This window comes from Numenius arquata, chromosome 12 (genome assembly GCF_964106895.1).
Source record: "Numenius arquata chromosome 12, bNumArq3.hap1.1, whole genome shotgun sequence".
NCBI classification, from domain to species: domain Eukaryota; kingdom Metazoa; phylum Chordata; class Aves; order Charadriiformes; family Scolopacidae; genus Numenius; species Numenius arquata.
In genome coordinates this window covers 24868574-24886362 of record NC_133587.1, presented here as the reverse complement: position 1 = coordinate 24886362, position 17789 = coordinate 24868574, and the positions used below count along the sequence as shown (strand labels likewise).

The 17789-nt window shown below is 39.6% G+C and overlaps 1 protein-coding gene across 4 annotated transcripts in view; it reads left to right on the top strand.

Annotated features, from left to right (window-relative positions):
* The window catches only part of NEBL (nebulette), a 273379-nt gene that overhangs the window by 224846 nt on the left and 30744 nt on the right, over positions 1 to 17789 (top strand). For 2 of the 4 annotated variants that reach the window (XM_074157127.1, XM_074157126.1), the window contains exon 5: positions 12601 to 12772. In XM_074157127.1, the coding sequence (XP_074013228.1) occupies positions 12601 to 12772 (172 nt within the window). Of the gene's footprint in view, positions 1 to 6063; positions 6157 to 6535; positions 6628 to 8923; positions 9018 to 11376; positions 11482 to 12600; positions 12773 to 16719; positions 16813 to 17789 lie in introns of all 4 variants that reach the window. The other 2 variants (XM_074157124.1, XM_074157125.1) reach the window with 2 other exon arrangements.

Genomic DNA, 17789 nt, shown 5'->3' with positions numbered 1-17789 from the left:
AGAGCTCACTCAAGATGATCCTCTCCATGATCTTTCCCAGTACCGAGGTCAGACTGACAGGCCTATAGTTTCCCAGATCATCCTTCCGGCCCTTCTTGTAGATGGGCGTCACATTGGCCACCCTCCAGTCATCTGGTACCTCTCCTGTTGACCAGGACTGTTGATAGATAATGGAGAGAGGCTTGGTGAGCTCTCCCGCCAGCTCTCTGAGTACCCTTGGGTGAATCCCACCCAGCCCCATGGACTTATGCCTGTCCAGGTGCATAAGCAAATCATTAACTACTTCCTCCTGGATTACGGGGCGGTCGTTCTGCTCTCCATCCTTATCTTCCAGCCCAGGAGGCTGTACACCCTGGGGGTAGCTAGTCCGACTATTGAAGACAGAGGCAAAGAAGGCATTAAGTATCTCAGCCTTCTCCTCGTCCTTGGTCGCAATGTTTACCACTGCATCCAGTAAGGGATGGAGATTCTCCCTGACTCTTTTTGTTGATGTATTTATAAAAACTTTTTTTGTTGTCCCTTATATTAATGGCCAGGTTGAGTACCAGCTGGGCTTTTGCCTTCCTATTTTTTTCTCTGTATAACCTAACAAGATCTCTGTACTCTTCCTGAATTGCTTGTCCCTTCTTCCAAAGGTGATAAACCTTCCTTTTTTCCCTAAGTCCCATCAAAAGCTCTTTGTTCATCCAGGCTGGCCATTTTCCCCTCCCTTTAATTTTGCGCCTCATGGGAACAGCCTGCTCCTGGGCCTTTAGGATTTCCTTCTTGAAGACCGTCCAGCCTTCCTGGACCCCTTTGCCCCGCAGGATTATCTCCCAAGGGACCCTCCCAACCAGGGTTCTAAACAGGCTAAAGTCCACCCTCCGGAAGTCCAAGGTGGAGGTTTTGCTAACCCCCTTCCTTACTTCACTAAGAATTGAAAACTTGACCATTTCATGATCACTAAGACCAAGACGGCCTCCGACCTCTACATCTCCCACTAGTCCTTCTTTGTTTGTGAAAAGTAGGTCTAGCGAGGCACCTCCCCTGGTAGGCTCTCCTACCAGTTGTGTCAGGAAGTTATCTTCCATACACTCAAGGAACCTCCTAGACTGCCTGCTCTCTGCTGTGTTATATTTCCAGCAGGTATCCGGTAGGTTGAAGTCCCCAACCAGAACAAGGGCTGGTGATTGTGAGACTTCAGCCAGCCTCTTATAGAATACTTCATCAACCTGCTCATCCTGGTTGGGTGGTCTATAGCAGACTCCCAACACAAAATCCCCCTTGTTAGCCTTCCCCTTCATCCTTACCCACAAACATTCAACTTCATCGTCACTGGAATCTAGCTCTATGCAGTCAAAACACTCCCGAATGTACAGAGCCACACTCCCGCCTCTCTTTCCTTGCCTATTCCTCCTGAAGAGCTTATAGCCACTCATTGCAGTATTCCAGTCGTGACTGTCATCCCACCATGTTTCCGTGATGGCGGCTACGTCACAGCTGTCCTGCTGCACCATGGCTTCCAGCTCATCCTGTTTGTTGCCCATGCTATGTGCATTAGCATAGATGCGCTTGAGCTGGGTTCCCGATTTCACCCCCATCCTTGGCCCTTTACCCCCAGGCTCATTATCAGTGGGCCTGGTTTTATCCCCTTCCCCCTCCACCTCTAGTTTAAAGCTCTGTCCATGAGCTTTGTTAACTCCTGGCCTAGTACCCTTTTCCACTTTCGGGATAGGGTTTTCCCATTGTTCGTAATCAGAAACTTCTAAATGTCTATCGCTTTTCTCAGATCAAATGACAGAGCGAGAGTCCTCACTAACCCAGCATCCTTCAAGCCTTGGCATGCTTCCCTTGGGTTTAATCCTGACAGGCCCAGTTAGTTCCCCATCCCCCCTCATATCTAGTTTAAAGCCCTACCAATGAGCCCTGCTAACTCCTGCCCCAAAATTCTTTTCCCCCTCTGGGACAGGTGCATCCCACCTGCCCCCAGCATGCCAGGTGTCTCGTATAGCTGCCTATGCTGAAAAAACCCAAAACCCTGCCGATAACTCCAGTCCCGGAGCCACGAGTTGACCTGTTGCCACTTCCTATTAATTTCCTCATTCATAGTTGCACTGAAGGGATAGAGGAGAACACAACTTGCGTTCCTGATCCCTTAAGCAGCCATCCCAGGGCTTTAAAATCTCTTTTAATGGATTTTGGCCTCCTTCTACCCACTTCCTCACTACCCACCCGAAATACTAACAGGGTTAATAATCAGAGTGGTTTCCCAGGGCAGGAAGTTTTTCCAACATGTCCCTAACCCGTGCCCCAGGCAGGCAGCAGACTTCCCTGTGAAGTGGGTCAGGGCGGCATATTGGTCCCTCTGCCCCCCTCACTAGAGAGTTGCGCACAACAATGACCCGTCTGCTTTTCCTTTTGGAGCTAGTAGTGATGCCGGGTCTATGGTGACTTGTTCTATCTGACTTCTCCAGCCTGGGTGTACCGTCCTCCTCTCCAACAGCCAGTTCCTCCTGCAGGACTCCATACCTGTTCTGCAAGGGTAACTGGGAAGATGAGAGGGGCCGGGAGGGGGCTCACCTGCTTCCCCGAGCAGGGACCTGTTTCCATTCCCCCTCTTCTCTGAGATCTCCTCCTATTGCTTGGTGACAAGAGGGGAGGGGGTTCTCTGATTTATGTGTGGCCTCAACCTGTTCCCTTACTCTCAGGGAGCGGGCCCACCAGTCAATCTCTCTTTCACACTCCCTGATACTCCTCAGCCTCTCCACTTCATCATTCAGCTTGGCCACCAGGCTGAGCAGATCCTTCACCTGTTCACATCTGATACAGGTGTTGTCTCCCCTACCCTCCATGGCAAGAGCCAGGCCCCGGCACTCTCTGCAGCCAGAGGCCTGAACGCCCACATGTTTGTGTGAGGCCTCTGTCTGGGTGCCCACAGCTTTCCTAACAGTCTTTGACCAGGTAGCAACCATGGCTGGATCTCTACAAGCAACTGGTACCTTGCGACTCGAAGGTCAGTTGGGATGAGCTCCCTAGTCCTCTGGCCTCTTGGAGGGGTTGAACTTACCTCGTACACTGGTAGAGGTTCAGCACCCTGCCGTACAGACTACAGCTGGCTGAGGGACCCGCCGGGGCACACAGACAAGCACCGGGTGCTCGCTCTGGGCTCTATAGGCAGGGACTAGTCCCTGTCCTCCCTGAGGCTTCTTATAACCTGGAGGCTTGGTGAACCGGGGGGGGGGGGTGGTGGCTCCACCCAGGCTCCCTCAGCAGCACCTCCCACCAGCTGTCAGCCCCAGCACAAGCAGAGGGCTTGTCCCGGCTTCAAAAAACAGAACCCAAGTCATATAGACTCATCACTCCCTTGCTGTCAGCATGTATCTGAAGTACCCTTGTGTTGTGGTTTCGGCCGAATTTACTGAAACCAGACCGACAGATGGCCCTTTCCCCCCTCCCCCCAAAATAGAGAGAGAGAAGAGAAAGAGATAAGGAGATTCAGAAGTTTAGAATGAACTAAACTACTTTAATGAAGAATTAATATTAAAATAAAAATAAAGAAGAAAATAATGAAATAGATACAATATATACAAAACCGTATCAAGCTCCCAGGATGACAGTCACGTCACCGGCAGGCACTGGGGAAGTCCCAGACTAGACTCAGTGACGAATGGGAACTGGATTCCAGCTCTGGAGTCAGGAACACACGGATTGGGATCAAAGGCAGATGAACAGACAGAGTCCTCTCTGGACGTCGGCCATCGCAGGAAGGGGGTTGACTCTTTGATCCCTCAGCTTTTATACTGAGCATGGGGCAGATGGGATGGAATAGCCCAGTTGGTCAGGTTTGGGTCACCTGTCCTGTCCACTTCTCCCCACTGATGTGACCCCTCTACGTTTTTTCCGTTTCCGACCCTCTAAGGGGGCAAATAACGAAATTGGCTGACCTTGGTTGTTATAGCAATAAGTATAAGCAAGGGCCTCCTGCATACCATTCCTTGGCATGGAGCACAAACATTGGTCTTATCATTCTGAGAACGAGCAGTTTTCTCCACAATATACCGTTAATTTCAGAGAGTTAGAGGAGGCCTAGCTAGGATGTAAAGTTACAGAACAGAAAATTGGTTTGGTTTTACTTCAAACCGGGACACCTTGGTCAAATATTTTCCCTTTCTTTAATGGTGGTGTCCATAGAGGTAACAAATTACGATTGTTCTCATGGGTTTGGGCAGTCAATCTAAACAAACCACAAAGGGCTTAAGATGAAGGGGCACAAGAAGGAATGTACATCATGAGAAACTGTGTCCCCAAGAGATACCTTTAGGGAGTATTATTAAGGTCACTAAGTCAATATTCCAAAGCAAGAACCTGAATTCAAGTTCCTGTGTCTAGACCTGATGATCCGTTGCCAAAGTATATGATTTTATACTTTGCCACGGAGGCGGACCTGCTCTGGTTTTGCATTTTGCAGATGTTCAATGGGAATTCTCATTTGAATGCAGGTGCTGTATAATCCTATGTTTTTTAAAATTATGTAGCCAGATTAGCTGTTACTTTTCTGCGCTCTCTAGTAAAAATAGTACTTTTCCTTGTCACAATTCTCTTTTTTCTCATTTCACAGCAAAATTAGTGAATTAATGTGTGTGGAAAAACTCAGATACTTTAGCGAGGAGCAACATAGAAAAGTTCCTGAAGAAATTAGTCATTCTGTCATCAAGCAGGACCTTAGAGCAGTTAAAGAAAAAAAACCCACCCATGAGTCATGGTCCGCATGTGAACTACTCACTAAGTAAGGGTCATTGATTATGTGTAGTGAATTCTCTTCAGAGGCAGAATTCTCTTGAGCAAAGCAGCTTTTGGTAATAGATAAAGAAGATTATTAAGCACTTAAAGAGGAAAATAATGAAGTGGTATAAAATATATTAAAATCTGGTTATGGAGCATATTTGTACAAAGGGCAAAACTAAGGTTACAATTAAGTGAATTGTGTCATTTTCTGATTTTTGCAGCCTTAAAATGTATTTAACAGAAGTTTTGTATGCTGCGTTATATAAAACTGTACAAATCGATTCATTATACAGTTCCCTTGTTCTTAAAGTACTTTTCCTTCCTTGAGTCTTGCTAATGAAAAATGTTTCCAGCTATTACGTATTGCCACACACACAATTTTGAATGTTTTTGTGAATTTTGCTGGTTTATTACCATTGTAAAGAAAAAGAAAGCATGCCATATCCCTGTAAAGGATGGCATGGTCTAAAAGTATTGCTTATTTTACAGTGGCATAAGAGATTTAAAGCTGAATGTGCTGAATACTGGACAGGTATTTAGTAACAGTAAAACAAATACACAGATTTGTCCAAGATGACCCTTCTGGATAGCATACGGAAAACGAGAAAATATGATGCCTTTCTTTTTAGTACTACATCCACTTAACCTTAGAATTCTTTCTTGTTAAATTCAATTCCAGTTTTGGTACATATGGTGTATAATTGGAAAAATTCTGGTTCTGTGCATTTTTCAAATTATGGAGTCTACCATATCCAAACATGCTGCTGCTTAGAAGAGATTAAATGTGGCAAAAGCAACAGTAAATATCTGACGGCATCTTCAAAGGCATCATCCATCCAAACATCTGCATTCTCCCTGATGTGTCTGTGTGTTTTTAGAGAACTTGAATGAGACTTTGAAGTCATCTTTTAAGAACACATCTGGGAAATGTTTGGTTTCTGAAATGGACTGGTAGACTCCATAGCAAGATAACAGCAAGACCAAGTAATTGTGCAGCATCCCAATTATCATGAAGATAGCCACAATCCCATCTGATGTATATTCCCACTGTAAGAGTCTTACGATACGAGGCTTGTTATATGTGCTCTCTGCTGCATGGTATCAAACAAGATGCATTGGAGACTCTAGTAGCCTGTTTCAGAAATTTGATATAACTGTTTCTTTTCAGGTCAGTAGCATTGATAGGTGTGGTCTAGCTGTGCAGTACGTGTAAGGGAGAGATTGCAAAATGTTTGTTGTGGTTTAGCGCTTGTCTGTATCATCTTTGATTGCTAATATTTTGTAATATTTATTGTCCAGATTAAATACAAGGAAGAAATCCAGCATGCAACAACTATTTCTGATCCACCTGAACTAAGGAGGGTTAAGGAAAACCAGAAGTATATTAGCAATGTGTGTCTCATTTTCATTGCTTGCAGACTTCTCTCTGATGTATTACATGTGTTTGTGCCTCAGTAAATATGTCTGCAGTGTTTGTGCTAGTTCCTGTTTGTCCACACAGACTAATCTAATCAATTAATGGTAAAATGATAACTGCTTAGCCTTGCACTTTGATTACCATCAATGAGAGTGAAGTATTTGTGTTGAAGTATCAGTTGTCTGTGTCTGAAATGGAAGAATTGCCAGAAGGTGGGTACTAAGTATTGTGTGGAAAGATGTGGGTATTTATTAACGAACGGTAATGCAGTGTGCTCTTTAATGATGTCTAATACGCTGTTGTATTTCTGTTACTTGAAAGTCTCTGTGTAACATCTTCTGCGATGTTTGCCAGGTTCAGTACAAAGAACAGCTCTGCAAAGCGACACCTGTGACTATCACCCCTGAGATCGAAAGAGTCAAGAGGAATCAAGAGAATGTCAGCATGGGAAGTTGCTCTCATTTAATCCTTTGTATAATTTTTGGGTGCAGAGGACGAGTACAAAGTTCTGCCTTCAGAAACTGTGACTGTTCTTTATTAAAGAGCAGGCTCAGTAATGGAATTACTTGAAAACCCTGATTTAGGAAGAAATTTTGAAAAGCCGTTGCTTGGTTTGGGAAACGGCATGTGAAGCATCACATATTCCACTAAAGAAAGGGCTGCGATGTTTTGAAATGTGATTCTCTGTCTTGGATATTTGCAGGAAATCTTGACAGATTTTTTTCTTTTTTTAAAAAACAGAATATATTTTTCCATCTTATTTTTTTTTTAATTATTATTTTTGTAAAAAATTGGCTATAGTTGTACTCAAACTCCAGCTCTTTTACTTGTCTCTTTTTGGTTCCTCAGTAACCTTCCTATCAGTCTAATGGTTGATACAGCCATTAGAAAGTCATGCTGTTTGCAGGAGCGCAGGGAAGGCGGCAAGGACTTGTGGAGCGCACTGCTGCCTTCCTCCATTGTTGAAGTTGTACCCCGTTAATGAGTCTTTGAGAGACCACCTGCTCTCCTCACTGGGAACTTCCATCACCAGCCCTATTTCATGGTGCTACAAATAGCTACAGTGTTTCTCTGGGGTGTTTTCTGACACATTCCTCAAATTAATCTAGTTACAATTTTCAAGAATTTTGTATGCTTATATTCCTGGATTTATGTTGATAAATCTAGCTCTTCTAAAATGCACGCTATTTAAACAAACCTGTTTTCCCAAGTGATTCAAGCCAGTCTCTGTAGTCGTTCTATTCACATAATTGTTTACCTTTTACCAATTTTTGTGTTGTGTACATTTCATTGGAAAGTTTAAATTCTCGTTCAGGACACTGAAATAGCTTTTCTTTAACTTCAGACATTTCTAGAAACATGAAGTCTTGAAAAATCATTTTGCCTTTACAAATGTCAGTTTGCAAGTTTAATCCATTTGATAGCTTACCATCATTTTTATAAGATGTTAATTTTTCAATTGGAATATGGTATGCTTATAAATATCTTAAGGGCGGGTGTCAAGAGGTTGGGGTCAAACTCTTCTCAGTGGTGCCCAGTGACAGGACAAAGGGCAACGGACACAGGCTGGAACACGGGAAATTCCATCTCAACATGAAGAAAAACTTCTTTACTTTGAGGGTAGCAGAGCACTGGAACAGGCTGCCCGGAGAGGTTGTGGAGCCTACTTCTCTGGAGACATTCAAAACCCACCTGGATGCGTTCCTGTCCAGCCTGCTCTGGGTGGACCTGCTTTGGCAGGGGGGTTGGACTTGATCTCCAAAGGTCCCTTCCAACCCCTACCATTCTGTGATTCTGTGATGTGGACGGACCAAAACTGTGTTGTGTGGGAAGACAATTGCTTGAACAATACGTACATTGCTCCCACAGTGCATTACAGAATCATGACCATAATGTATCAGCACAGTCATCCTTATCACATAAAACCAAGAGCGTATTAAAAAAAAAAAAACAAAAAAAGAAAAAAATGTTTGTATGAAAAGATTTATTTTACATAAAACTACATGGATTGGCATAAATAATGCAAGAATCTGTAATTATTTACTAAATATTTACCGTATCTGACTTCCTAGTATTTGAGGCCAGGGTTAACATTAGACTGATTGGTCTGTCAATGCCACATCCTATCCTTTATCTTCTTTAGATACTGATCCTGCCTTGTGTGTGCATTTGGTTAATGCATCGTTGCTACAAACATATGTTGTTAAAAAGCAATAGAGGGGATGTTCCTACATGGTGAAATTTAGGCAGTTTTATTCATTGGCACTTGCCTGATGTATTGCACCCACTGTGTTTAATCACCTTTGTATATATAGAGTATAAAAGTTCGAACATTGATGGTATCCTTATGGAATGTCTGTGTCTGGATAAACATACATTTACACTGGGCATTGCTGAAATTCAGTTTTTTGTGTGCTCTGTCTGACTTTACTGCATTATTTGTGCTGTACTCCATTCCAAATATATTTCTGTATACAGCCAAGGACCAGTGTGGTAAATGTCAAGATGTTGTGTGCCTATGTGTGTATATATCCACACAAACGCATTAATAAGAATACTATACAGAAAGAATTCAAGGTTATGCTTCAAAAATCAAGTTTTATAAGCTTTAATAAACTTCAAATGCATTTTAGCTTTTCAGTTGTTTCCTTTATGACCTTTTAAATCATACATTTTAATGTAAAACAATGTGATATTCCTCTAGCTGAAATAGTATGTACCATTTTATTCTGTTAAATAATAGGTTCACTACAGAGAGCAGCCTGGCAAAGCTACTGCTGTGAGCGTCACTCCTGAGATAGAGAGAGTCAAGAAAAATCAAGACAACATCAGCTCGGCAAGTTGTTTGAATCTTTTTGTCATTTAGATTTTCAGTCATTGTAGGAATATAACAAGGATATGCTTTTCCATTTAGATTTGATGCATCAAATGAATCCGACTGCATCATCCGTTGAGTGGATTTTATTTTTTTTTCCTTTGAGTACATGCACTGCACATATGGGCAACAAAAATATTTAGACTTGACTGATTATTCTTGCAAAAAAGTAAGTGGTTGTGTTGGCGCAAGTATTTTTCAAGAAGGGAGTCAGTAGAGGTTAGTTATTCTTTCAAGAACCTTTGTCTCTTGTTACCAAGTTTTAGTTGCTAGGTTGCAGGAGTAGATTACAGTAAAGAACAAAGGAAATGAGAATTTAACTTTAATGCAAATTTCATTTTTTTTGTGATTCAAAGGATGGAAGTATATAGTCATTCATTCCACTCTGTAACATGCCACCTGTGTCAGAACTGAGTAGTCATAAGTAAATCCTGTCCTAGTGTCCTTAGTGTTTAGTCCTAAACACTAAAGAGTAAAATACTAATTTTTTTCTTGACTTTTATGATAATACTTACTTTTTTTTTTTTTTAATTGCCACTACAGTGGTGTAAGAAGCAGCAGACAGTTTTAATCAGGAGCAAAGAAGTCAAAACAGCGTGGTGAAGTAAAGGACCAGAGTAGTTGCATTACAGTCTGTGTCCTCAACCCTGACACAACATCAGTGACAAAGCCCCTGCAGGCAGTAAATAGAACAGGTTTCATGCAGAGCCACTGTTTCAAGGTGGCAGAAAAGAATTAATAGTAGTGAATGCTTTAGAACTGAGTGTAGGAGTGAAAAGTAAAGCAAGTTGGATTTGTCAGGGCGTTTGTCTAAGAGCAAAGGAATGGAATCTGACCTTGTAACTACATATGTCTTAAGTATGTTCTTAAAATGCTCATGCATATGTACCAAAGTCAATCAGTTTTGAGGTGCATAGTTAAAAATAAGAGGAAAACTACCCAACAATTCTTTCAATTTAAATATTTTTTTTATTTCTGAAAATTAAGCTTTTTTTTTTCCCCCAAGTGACTCCTTCACTTTTTCTCAAGATTTACAGGCATAAATAGTCCTCTATGTTAATAAGCAGTGAATGAACCCCAAACTGTTGGCTGTAATTATTCTGTCCAGACAATGCCCTATTTATAGCATATGTAGCTGAATATATTTGCTAAGAAAATTTACTGTTTAATAAAGAAGGGTTTGAAGAATATGCAGTACCATATAATTCTGTTTCTCTGTACATTACTTCAAACTAACATATGAAACAGATACCAGGATTCATATTTGCATAGGTATGTTGTGCTTAGCTAATATGTAATTTTAAGGAGGTTTAGAAAATTTCAATACTTCGTATCTCTCAGCACAAATGCATGGTGAAATAGATTTGCACAGCTGATTTGAGAGGTAATACTTTGAGCGTCAATATATAGGTAAATCTAAAATATTTACTAACGCTCAGTGCACAGGTTACAATGCAATGTAGGAGCTAAGAGGGTCCATTAGTAGAAGAATTTAACCAGCCAGAAGAAACTGTAAGAGTACTTGCTCTAGAACCAACAAGTAGGAACAACTACTTGTACTGTTTTACAATTTTGAGGCAGGGGGGGGTTGCCCCTGTTGTTTTTAAAACAGGCAATTAACCTTGCATCTTTATAAGTCTGTAAAATACCACAAAAGGAGCTAATAAAAAGAAAGGTGACATAGGAGGTTCTGTACTTACTGATGCACAAAACACAGGGCTCAAACGTTCTCTTTGAAAACAGCATATTCTGATTTGTGCCAGATGTGTTGCTTTTGTGCTGCTGGCAATGACCTAGCTACTGAACAGGAGTAAGAAGGCTACCAAAGGAATAATCTGCTGTAAGGGTTCAATTCCCTGGGGACCCACGGGTTCTCAGCTAATCCACAGCTGAAAGGAGACTAAGGACAGAATCTAGGTCTGTCTGGGTAATAAGAAGGTAGCTTATCATCAGCCGTTCAAATACTTTTTACAGATGTCCCAAGTCACAGTGGTGTTTTCTTATTAAACTTGTTATCTTATTTTTCAGTTGATAAATGAATTTTTTCATTTATGTCATGTAAACAGTCAAGAGTTTCAGCTTTCAGGTAAATACTATTTTCTTGAGTCATTGATAGAATAAACATGCCCTTTGGTCTTACCAATATACGAGGTTTATCTCTATCCTCTGAAATAAGTTACTAGAAAATTAGTATAAAGAAATAAACAAGAAGAATGTCAGGAATTGTTATTTGCAAAGGGTACCATTGCATGATACGAGTCTTACCATCCATTCTACTGTAAACAAAAACTTCATGTGTGCTGTTGTTGCTGTTTTGCAGGTCAAGTACAGCAGTGAGCAGAGGCAGATGAAAGGTAGACCTAGTGTGCTTCTAGACACACCTGAGCTAAGGCATGTCAAAGAAACACAAAACAACATCTCAATGGTAGGGTACTTTCTTCCTATAACTAGAGTATACTAAAGAATGGCACTTGACTTCCACTGGATTTTGCCTTCCGTTAATATAGGTAACTAATGAAACTCTCTGCTCAAGTATGGAAGGAATATTTTCTTCTTATGCCTGTGGAAGGAGTGTTTGCTAACTGCATATGACTGTAATGAACATTTTCAAAATACTAATAAACAGTTTTCTAACAGTTAAATGTCTGTTCTTTTGTTTCATTTTTTTTTCTTTAAAAAAGTACACACCTCATTTGAGCATCACATAATTTGACTGGATTAGGTGACACACTTCACCTTGTGCCTGTGCACGTTCCTGGTTTCTGCGTGACTTTTGTTCTTGGAATGGGTTGTTTTGTGTGCATTTGCTTGCGTGAGAATGTTTGTCAATTTAATTCTTTGATGATTAAGACAATTAAAAAGTAAATATGCATAGTCAGGGGTACTACCTTCATAACTCTTACTAATATTGGTTTTGTTCCAACACTTGGTTATATAACACTTTCCACCCTAATGTTCTTGGTCCTTGTTTTTAATTTTTTTTTTTTTTTGAAAGCAGGCTGCTCTAGAATAACTGCAATTCTTTCTAAAAACCTATGTTTAAAGCCAGCTGGCATATGATGAAACAAAAGAGCAAAAGAGTACCTTTTGTATGAAACTGTATAATCAAAATACTCAGTGAATGAAAATACGCGAGTTCTTTAGAACTATTGCTGCTGGAACATTTTTTACTGACAGATGTAGTTGTCTACATCAGTAGGGAGCTATCCTATCTTAGAGAAGAAGAGACCAGATAACCTCCTGAGGGCCTTTCCTGTCCTGTGTGACTGTAAGATGATGCTTTGCTGCTTGAGTTAATGCCTAATTCAGTGGCAATGGAAAACATGCAAAAGTGATAATAAAATATCAGGAAATCAAGTTAGGGAGAGAGAAAAGAGTTGGCCAGCTATCCAGCCTATCTCATCTGTATAACAATTCTATTATGGTGCGAACTCCGAAGAATATAAGTGCCTCATAAAGCAAACACATATGCAGTCCTGCATAGAATAACCATTTGCTGGCAATTGCAGTTTGGGGAAAAATGTAATTCTTCTTGTTTTCCTAGGTAAAATACCATGAAGATTTTGAGAAGACAAAGGGCAGAGGCTTCACCCCAGTGGTAGATGATCCTGTAACAGAGCGTGTGCGGAAAAACACCCAAATTGTGAGTGATGCAGCATATAAAGGTGTGCATCCACATATCGTTGAAATGGATAGAAGACCTGGAATAATTGTTGGTAAGTTGTTAAATACTGTTGCCATTGAAAACATTGTGGGGAAGATGAAAGCCTCTGCTTGTGTTGTCCATTGTAACCAAGAAAAAGTACTCCCAGATTTCATTTTCACTCTTTTCTCAGCATGAAACCTGTGTTGAACCACTGGGTCAAGGCCAGATTCTAACGAAGTAAAAATGGGAATGAATGGGAGATATGGTATCGTTTGCTCTGTAATATGTTTTTTTAAAATATGGATAATCACTATTATTTTAAATTTGAATTTTGACTCTTCAAGAAAGGCCAAAATATCTGCAATAATCTTCATTTTGCACAGGAGATGATTAAAGCTGTGGTCCTCCAAGATTTCAATGTTTAAGACCAGTTTGAGATTTCACCTGCTGTCAGTCAGCAATTTCTCCAGAGCTGCACATGCTACATTTACCTCTTGTTTTAGAATTTCACACAGCTTTCAAAATACCTCAAGCTATAATTCATCAGTTCATTCATTGGATCTCTGGTAAGCCAAACACCAGTGTTCAGAAGTGATGTTCTAAAAGATCGTCCAAGATAAGATCTGGCATTCACGGGGTAGAATACAGATTGGTTTTGTATGTAGAGACAGAGTATTAAGAGCATTAAGATGTCATTTGGGGTATTCATAATAAACGCCAGTTCAAAATCACAATGAATATTTGAAATCTCTTAAAAGTTAGCAAGTCTGCTATGGCAAAGGAAATGGTGACCCGACATTTTTATTTTTTGCTCCTTTGTTTTTCTTTTGGTGTGCCCTTTTTCTGTTTTTCTGTGATTTACAACAATGTAAACCTTTGCATATGGAAAAACATGCTGAGATGGCACTCTTAAATCCTTCATAAGTAGTAATAATAGCAAGGGTTGACTTAGTCTACCTCTCAAAAATCTGAGAAATTGCAGGTCAAATGGTCCAATCAGTGGGTCATGTAGTCCATCCTTCTGCCTAAAGCAAGGTTAACTTATATCTATATCATCCCTAGCGTCCCTTCAGTCTTTTTCTTAAAGTCTCCAAATGAGTCTCCACCACATAAAGAAGTGCATTTCTTTCCTTTTGTACAGCCAACTTTTACATGTTTGTAACTACAGCCTTATGTCAGGAGCGATTTTGCAAGTGAGAAAGTGAGATTTCTCTGCCTGGGGAAGGTGCTGATGCTTTTAAGATCATGCAAGTATCAGAGGGTCACACATACTGGATCTAGGGCAACAACTTGTTCAGAAAACCATTGTCTGTAGATACCCAAGCAGTTGAATTCATTTCCATAGCTAGAAGTGGTACAGCCAAAGAGAGAGAGAGAAAAGCTCCTGCAAAATTGCAGTTCAATACAGAGTTTGCAATATGCTATTTAGTGCACTTCCAGCCTCCCACTCTGTGCTGTGTTGCGCATGTGCTGTAGCCCTGTGCAAGAATCATGTGTTCAATAACTAAGGGCATGCTAGCACAAGCAGATTAGGATTAAGAACATCCTTGAGATAAATTCTTGAGCTGTAAGTAACTGAAATATTGGTACTGTTTATCACCTTAAAATACTCCAGTATCAAAACACACAGAATTCTTAACTTCCCATGCCCACCAAACAGCAAAAATAGCACAACTATTTAAAGGAAAGAGGCCATGACATACCTGTGAGCCTAATATCCAGTGATATTTCACCTAATGCTTTTTCAGAGTGAACTGCAATTATAATATCTGTTTGTTTAAAACAAAGCAGTGAACTCCCTGCTCGTGGAATGTCCCTGGCAGTTAGAAAAAAAAATCACAGACTGAAAAAAACAACTATGACTCTCTTGAGTTTTTTCGTAGCTGATAATTGTTCAGCCAGTTCGGAAAAGTACTTCTCTGTTAGAAGTCCATCTGGTTGTTTTTTAAAGTATTATCGGTGAAGCTGTAACAACTTTTTCAAATGCCTGATTCCTAAAATGAATGGCTCTGTTTTGGAAAATAGGCCCTAGTTTTAACCATGCTAAAGCCATTCTAAACCCATCAAGATAAACTAATCTGACTGAGCTTTGGATCTGTGACTAAAGAAGCTCCATAATTCTCACGTGAGTATAAGGATATTTTAAATTGGCAAAAGTTACCAGGAAGTTAAAATTGATTGGTGTTATAAATTGCCAACATTCTGTTTCTGTGTATGTTATTTCAGATTACAGAGATGGATCAAATCAGTAGAAATCAATGGCTGCTTCACTGGTGCTGCCATGAAGCCATACTTACTACGTTTTTACTTACTAAGGCATGATCAAACAGGAAAAGTTGGGCATTCACCAGTTCCCCACCCCTCTCATGCCTGTCAGTGCTTTATGTAGTTGCATAATTTATCACTGTTAGGACTAACACGTAGTTTATCAAAAGATTTTGCATTGGATGTATATGTCTTGTCAAGAGGGAGTTAGCACTATGCCTTACCTTATGGGAGTTGCAGTAGATAACACATAATGTACATACATTGAATGTATTCTAAAGCCGTGGGATTTATTTTATTAGCTCTGTCTGTTCTTTCCATTGCCTGTAGGCTGTTAATCATTTAAAACATGACATATTTGGGGTCCCCACAGTCTTACTTTACCTACCAACCAACCCATTATTTAGCTTGGTACCACTCAAACCAGCAAAGGGACAAAGCTGGGCAATTATTTTTCCCACTTTCAATGCAATGAGTAAATCTTGCAGACAGGTCTGCCCAAGAAACAAACCACTAGTAAAAAGGTGTGATATAGTAGATTTGTGCTTTAACTGATTGTACTTTACATCAAGGTTTTATTTTAAACTGGTTTGGAGAGATTAAATGATTATTGTCTTTTTAGATATAGCAGATATGAATTGTATATATTAGATTGATGTGAGTAGATCAAGAATTTACACTGTAGTTGCTTCTGCATTTGTTATAAGCCCCCTTTTAACTTGTAAAACACTGTAATTATTTGTCAAATGTTTGTTAATAACATAGTTGAATCTGTGTTCACATTTCTGCTGTAGTTATAACTTAAACACAGATATAAAATTTATTATTTCTTATGGGCTCTTTTTTTCTTTCAATATCCAGTTCAGATGTGAATTCAAGAGATATTAATAGCTTACTTGTATGAATTAAAGCTGAAAATATTACAATTAATACTGTTATTGAATCCATACATTGAATTCCAAAAATGCTTTTTGATAGTGGGGTAATGAATCCACAGTAAGTCTGTGTCCCAGGAAACTTAGATATTTGGAAGACAAAGGGAATTGCTAGTTAAGATCAAGAGTGGGCTTCATTTTACCCAGCTGTAGTTGTCTACAATGTAGATTTCTACAGCTGAGGTTGCCACCCTAGTCCATTTTTTCTATTAAGAAAGATGGATACTTTACAGTTTATATGAATTCCACAACTTGTAGAAATTTATATTGGATAAGATGAACTATGCCCCTGATTCTGCCTGTTAGGCTGACTGATCTCTTCTGCACGCAAAGGAAGGCCTGTAGTGCCTCTGTCAGCTGTGGAGGTGTACACTGCCAACTGTCAGCTATAGGGATATATATACTGCAGCATCTCCATGGAGTAAGGATGCTGTTGGTGGACTGGGGAAATAATTTTGTAGCTCTGATGATTTTGGTTCTTCTAGTGGAAAAGAGCTCTGGTATGTGATATTTCATTTGTTTCCATTTATTTAGACTTAAGAAAATGCTAGGGTCATATTCAGAAAAGGAAAACAAAAGTTGTAAGAAAAAGTCTCCTAAAAACTGTCAACACTGAAAATGAATAGACTAAGTTCTTTTAAGCAGGAAATTAATGCTTTCCAGTCCTTTCAGGTGAATATCTATGTCTATATAGGTGTATATCTAGGTAATTTCTAGGATGAAGAAAATTGGTTGCTGATTGTTCAAACTCATTCCTTTCATGCTTTTACTTCCTTTGTTGTTTGTCTGTCTTATAATTTCTGTGCTTTGGGAAAAGATCTTAAAGTTTGGCGCACAGATCCTGGCTCCATCTTCGACATTGATCCTCTGGAGGACAATATTCAGTCTAGGAGTCTGCATATGCTTTCTGGTATTGCTTATATCCTGACTTTTCCCCAATTCAGCTTTTTATGTTTATGAAACTAAGTTGATACAGTAAATTTTCAGGCCAATATGCCTGCCATATGTTTTATAAGTATGTTTTCATATACATATATGTATAAAACTAGTATTTTAAAAGCAGTGTTTTATAGGAACTTCAGCTGTAATCACAAGTGCAGCTAAGAAATAGTGAAATAAATCTTATCCTAAACAACAGTTATTCATACCACTTACAAGTGGTCACTTAAAAAGCGTTGACCTACTTTGTTCTCACTGTAAGTAGAATTTTCAAATAGTTAGACCTTATTAAAATTTCAGAGATATAGATGGTGGCCTATTTCTGAAAATGATTTCTTTTCTATGAACATTTTGCTTATATGACACATGATATTTTGCCTTGTGCTGTTGTTTTCAGCTCCAAGGTGTTCATAATCTAAGGCTAGATAGAAAAGGAGAGAAGGTAATGTAATAATAGGCAGCGATGTTTTGGGTCTACAAGTTTTCAGATTTTTTTTTCTCCCTAGAAGTGTTTATTTTGAATGTTTAAATTTGCACGTGTATTTTCTTTGCTACTAATAGTGGAACTTTAAATATTAGTTTGAATATCATACAGCAATATTTCCACATGCCACTTGTATGCATGCTGGGATAAAGGAACATTTTGATTTTCCACTGGAAATTTTCATATGCTACATCTTCATCCCCTTTTTTTTCCAGTATCTCAATCCTACCTTCAATTTTTGCTATTCTTTTAAGGCAGAGAACAAGCTTAGTTGTACCTGGTTTTGAAGCCACCTTTTGAACTAATGGTGTTCAAAACGGATACAAAATTGTGAACAATTCAGTTTTCTCTAATTTTAATGCCATCAGTGTATGAATTTCAGTGTTAGAAGTGTTGGGGTTTTTGTTGTTGCTTGTCTTTGCACTTCTGTCATCTATTTACTGTGATATTCATTCATTCTTTCT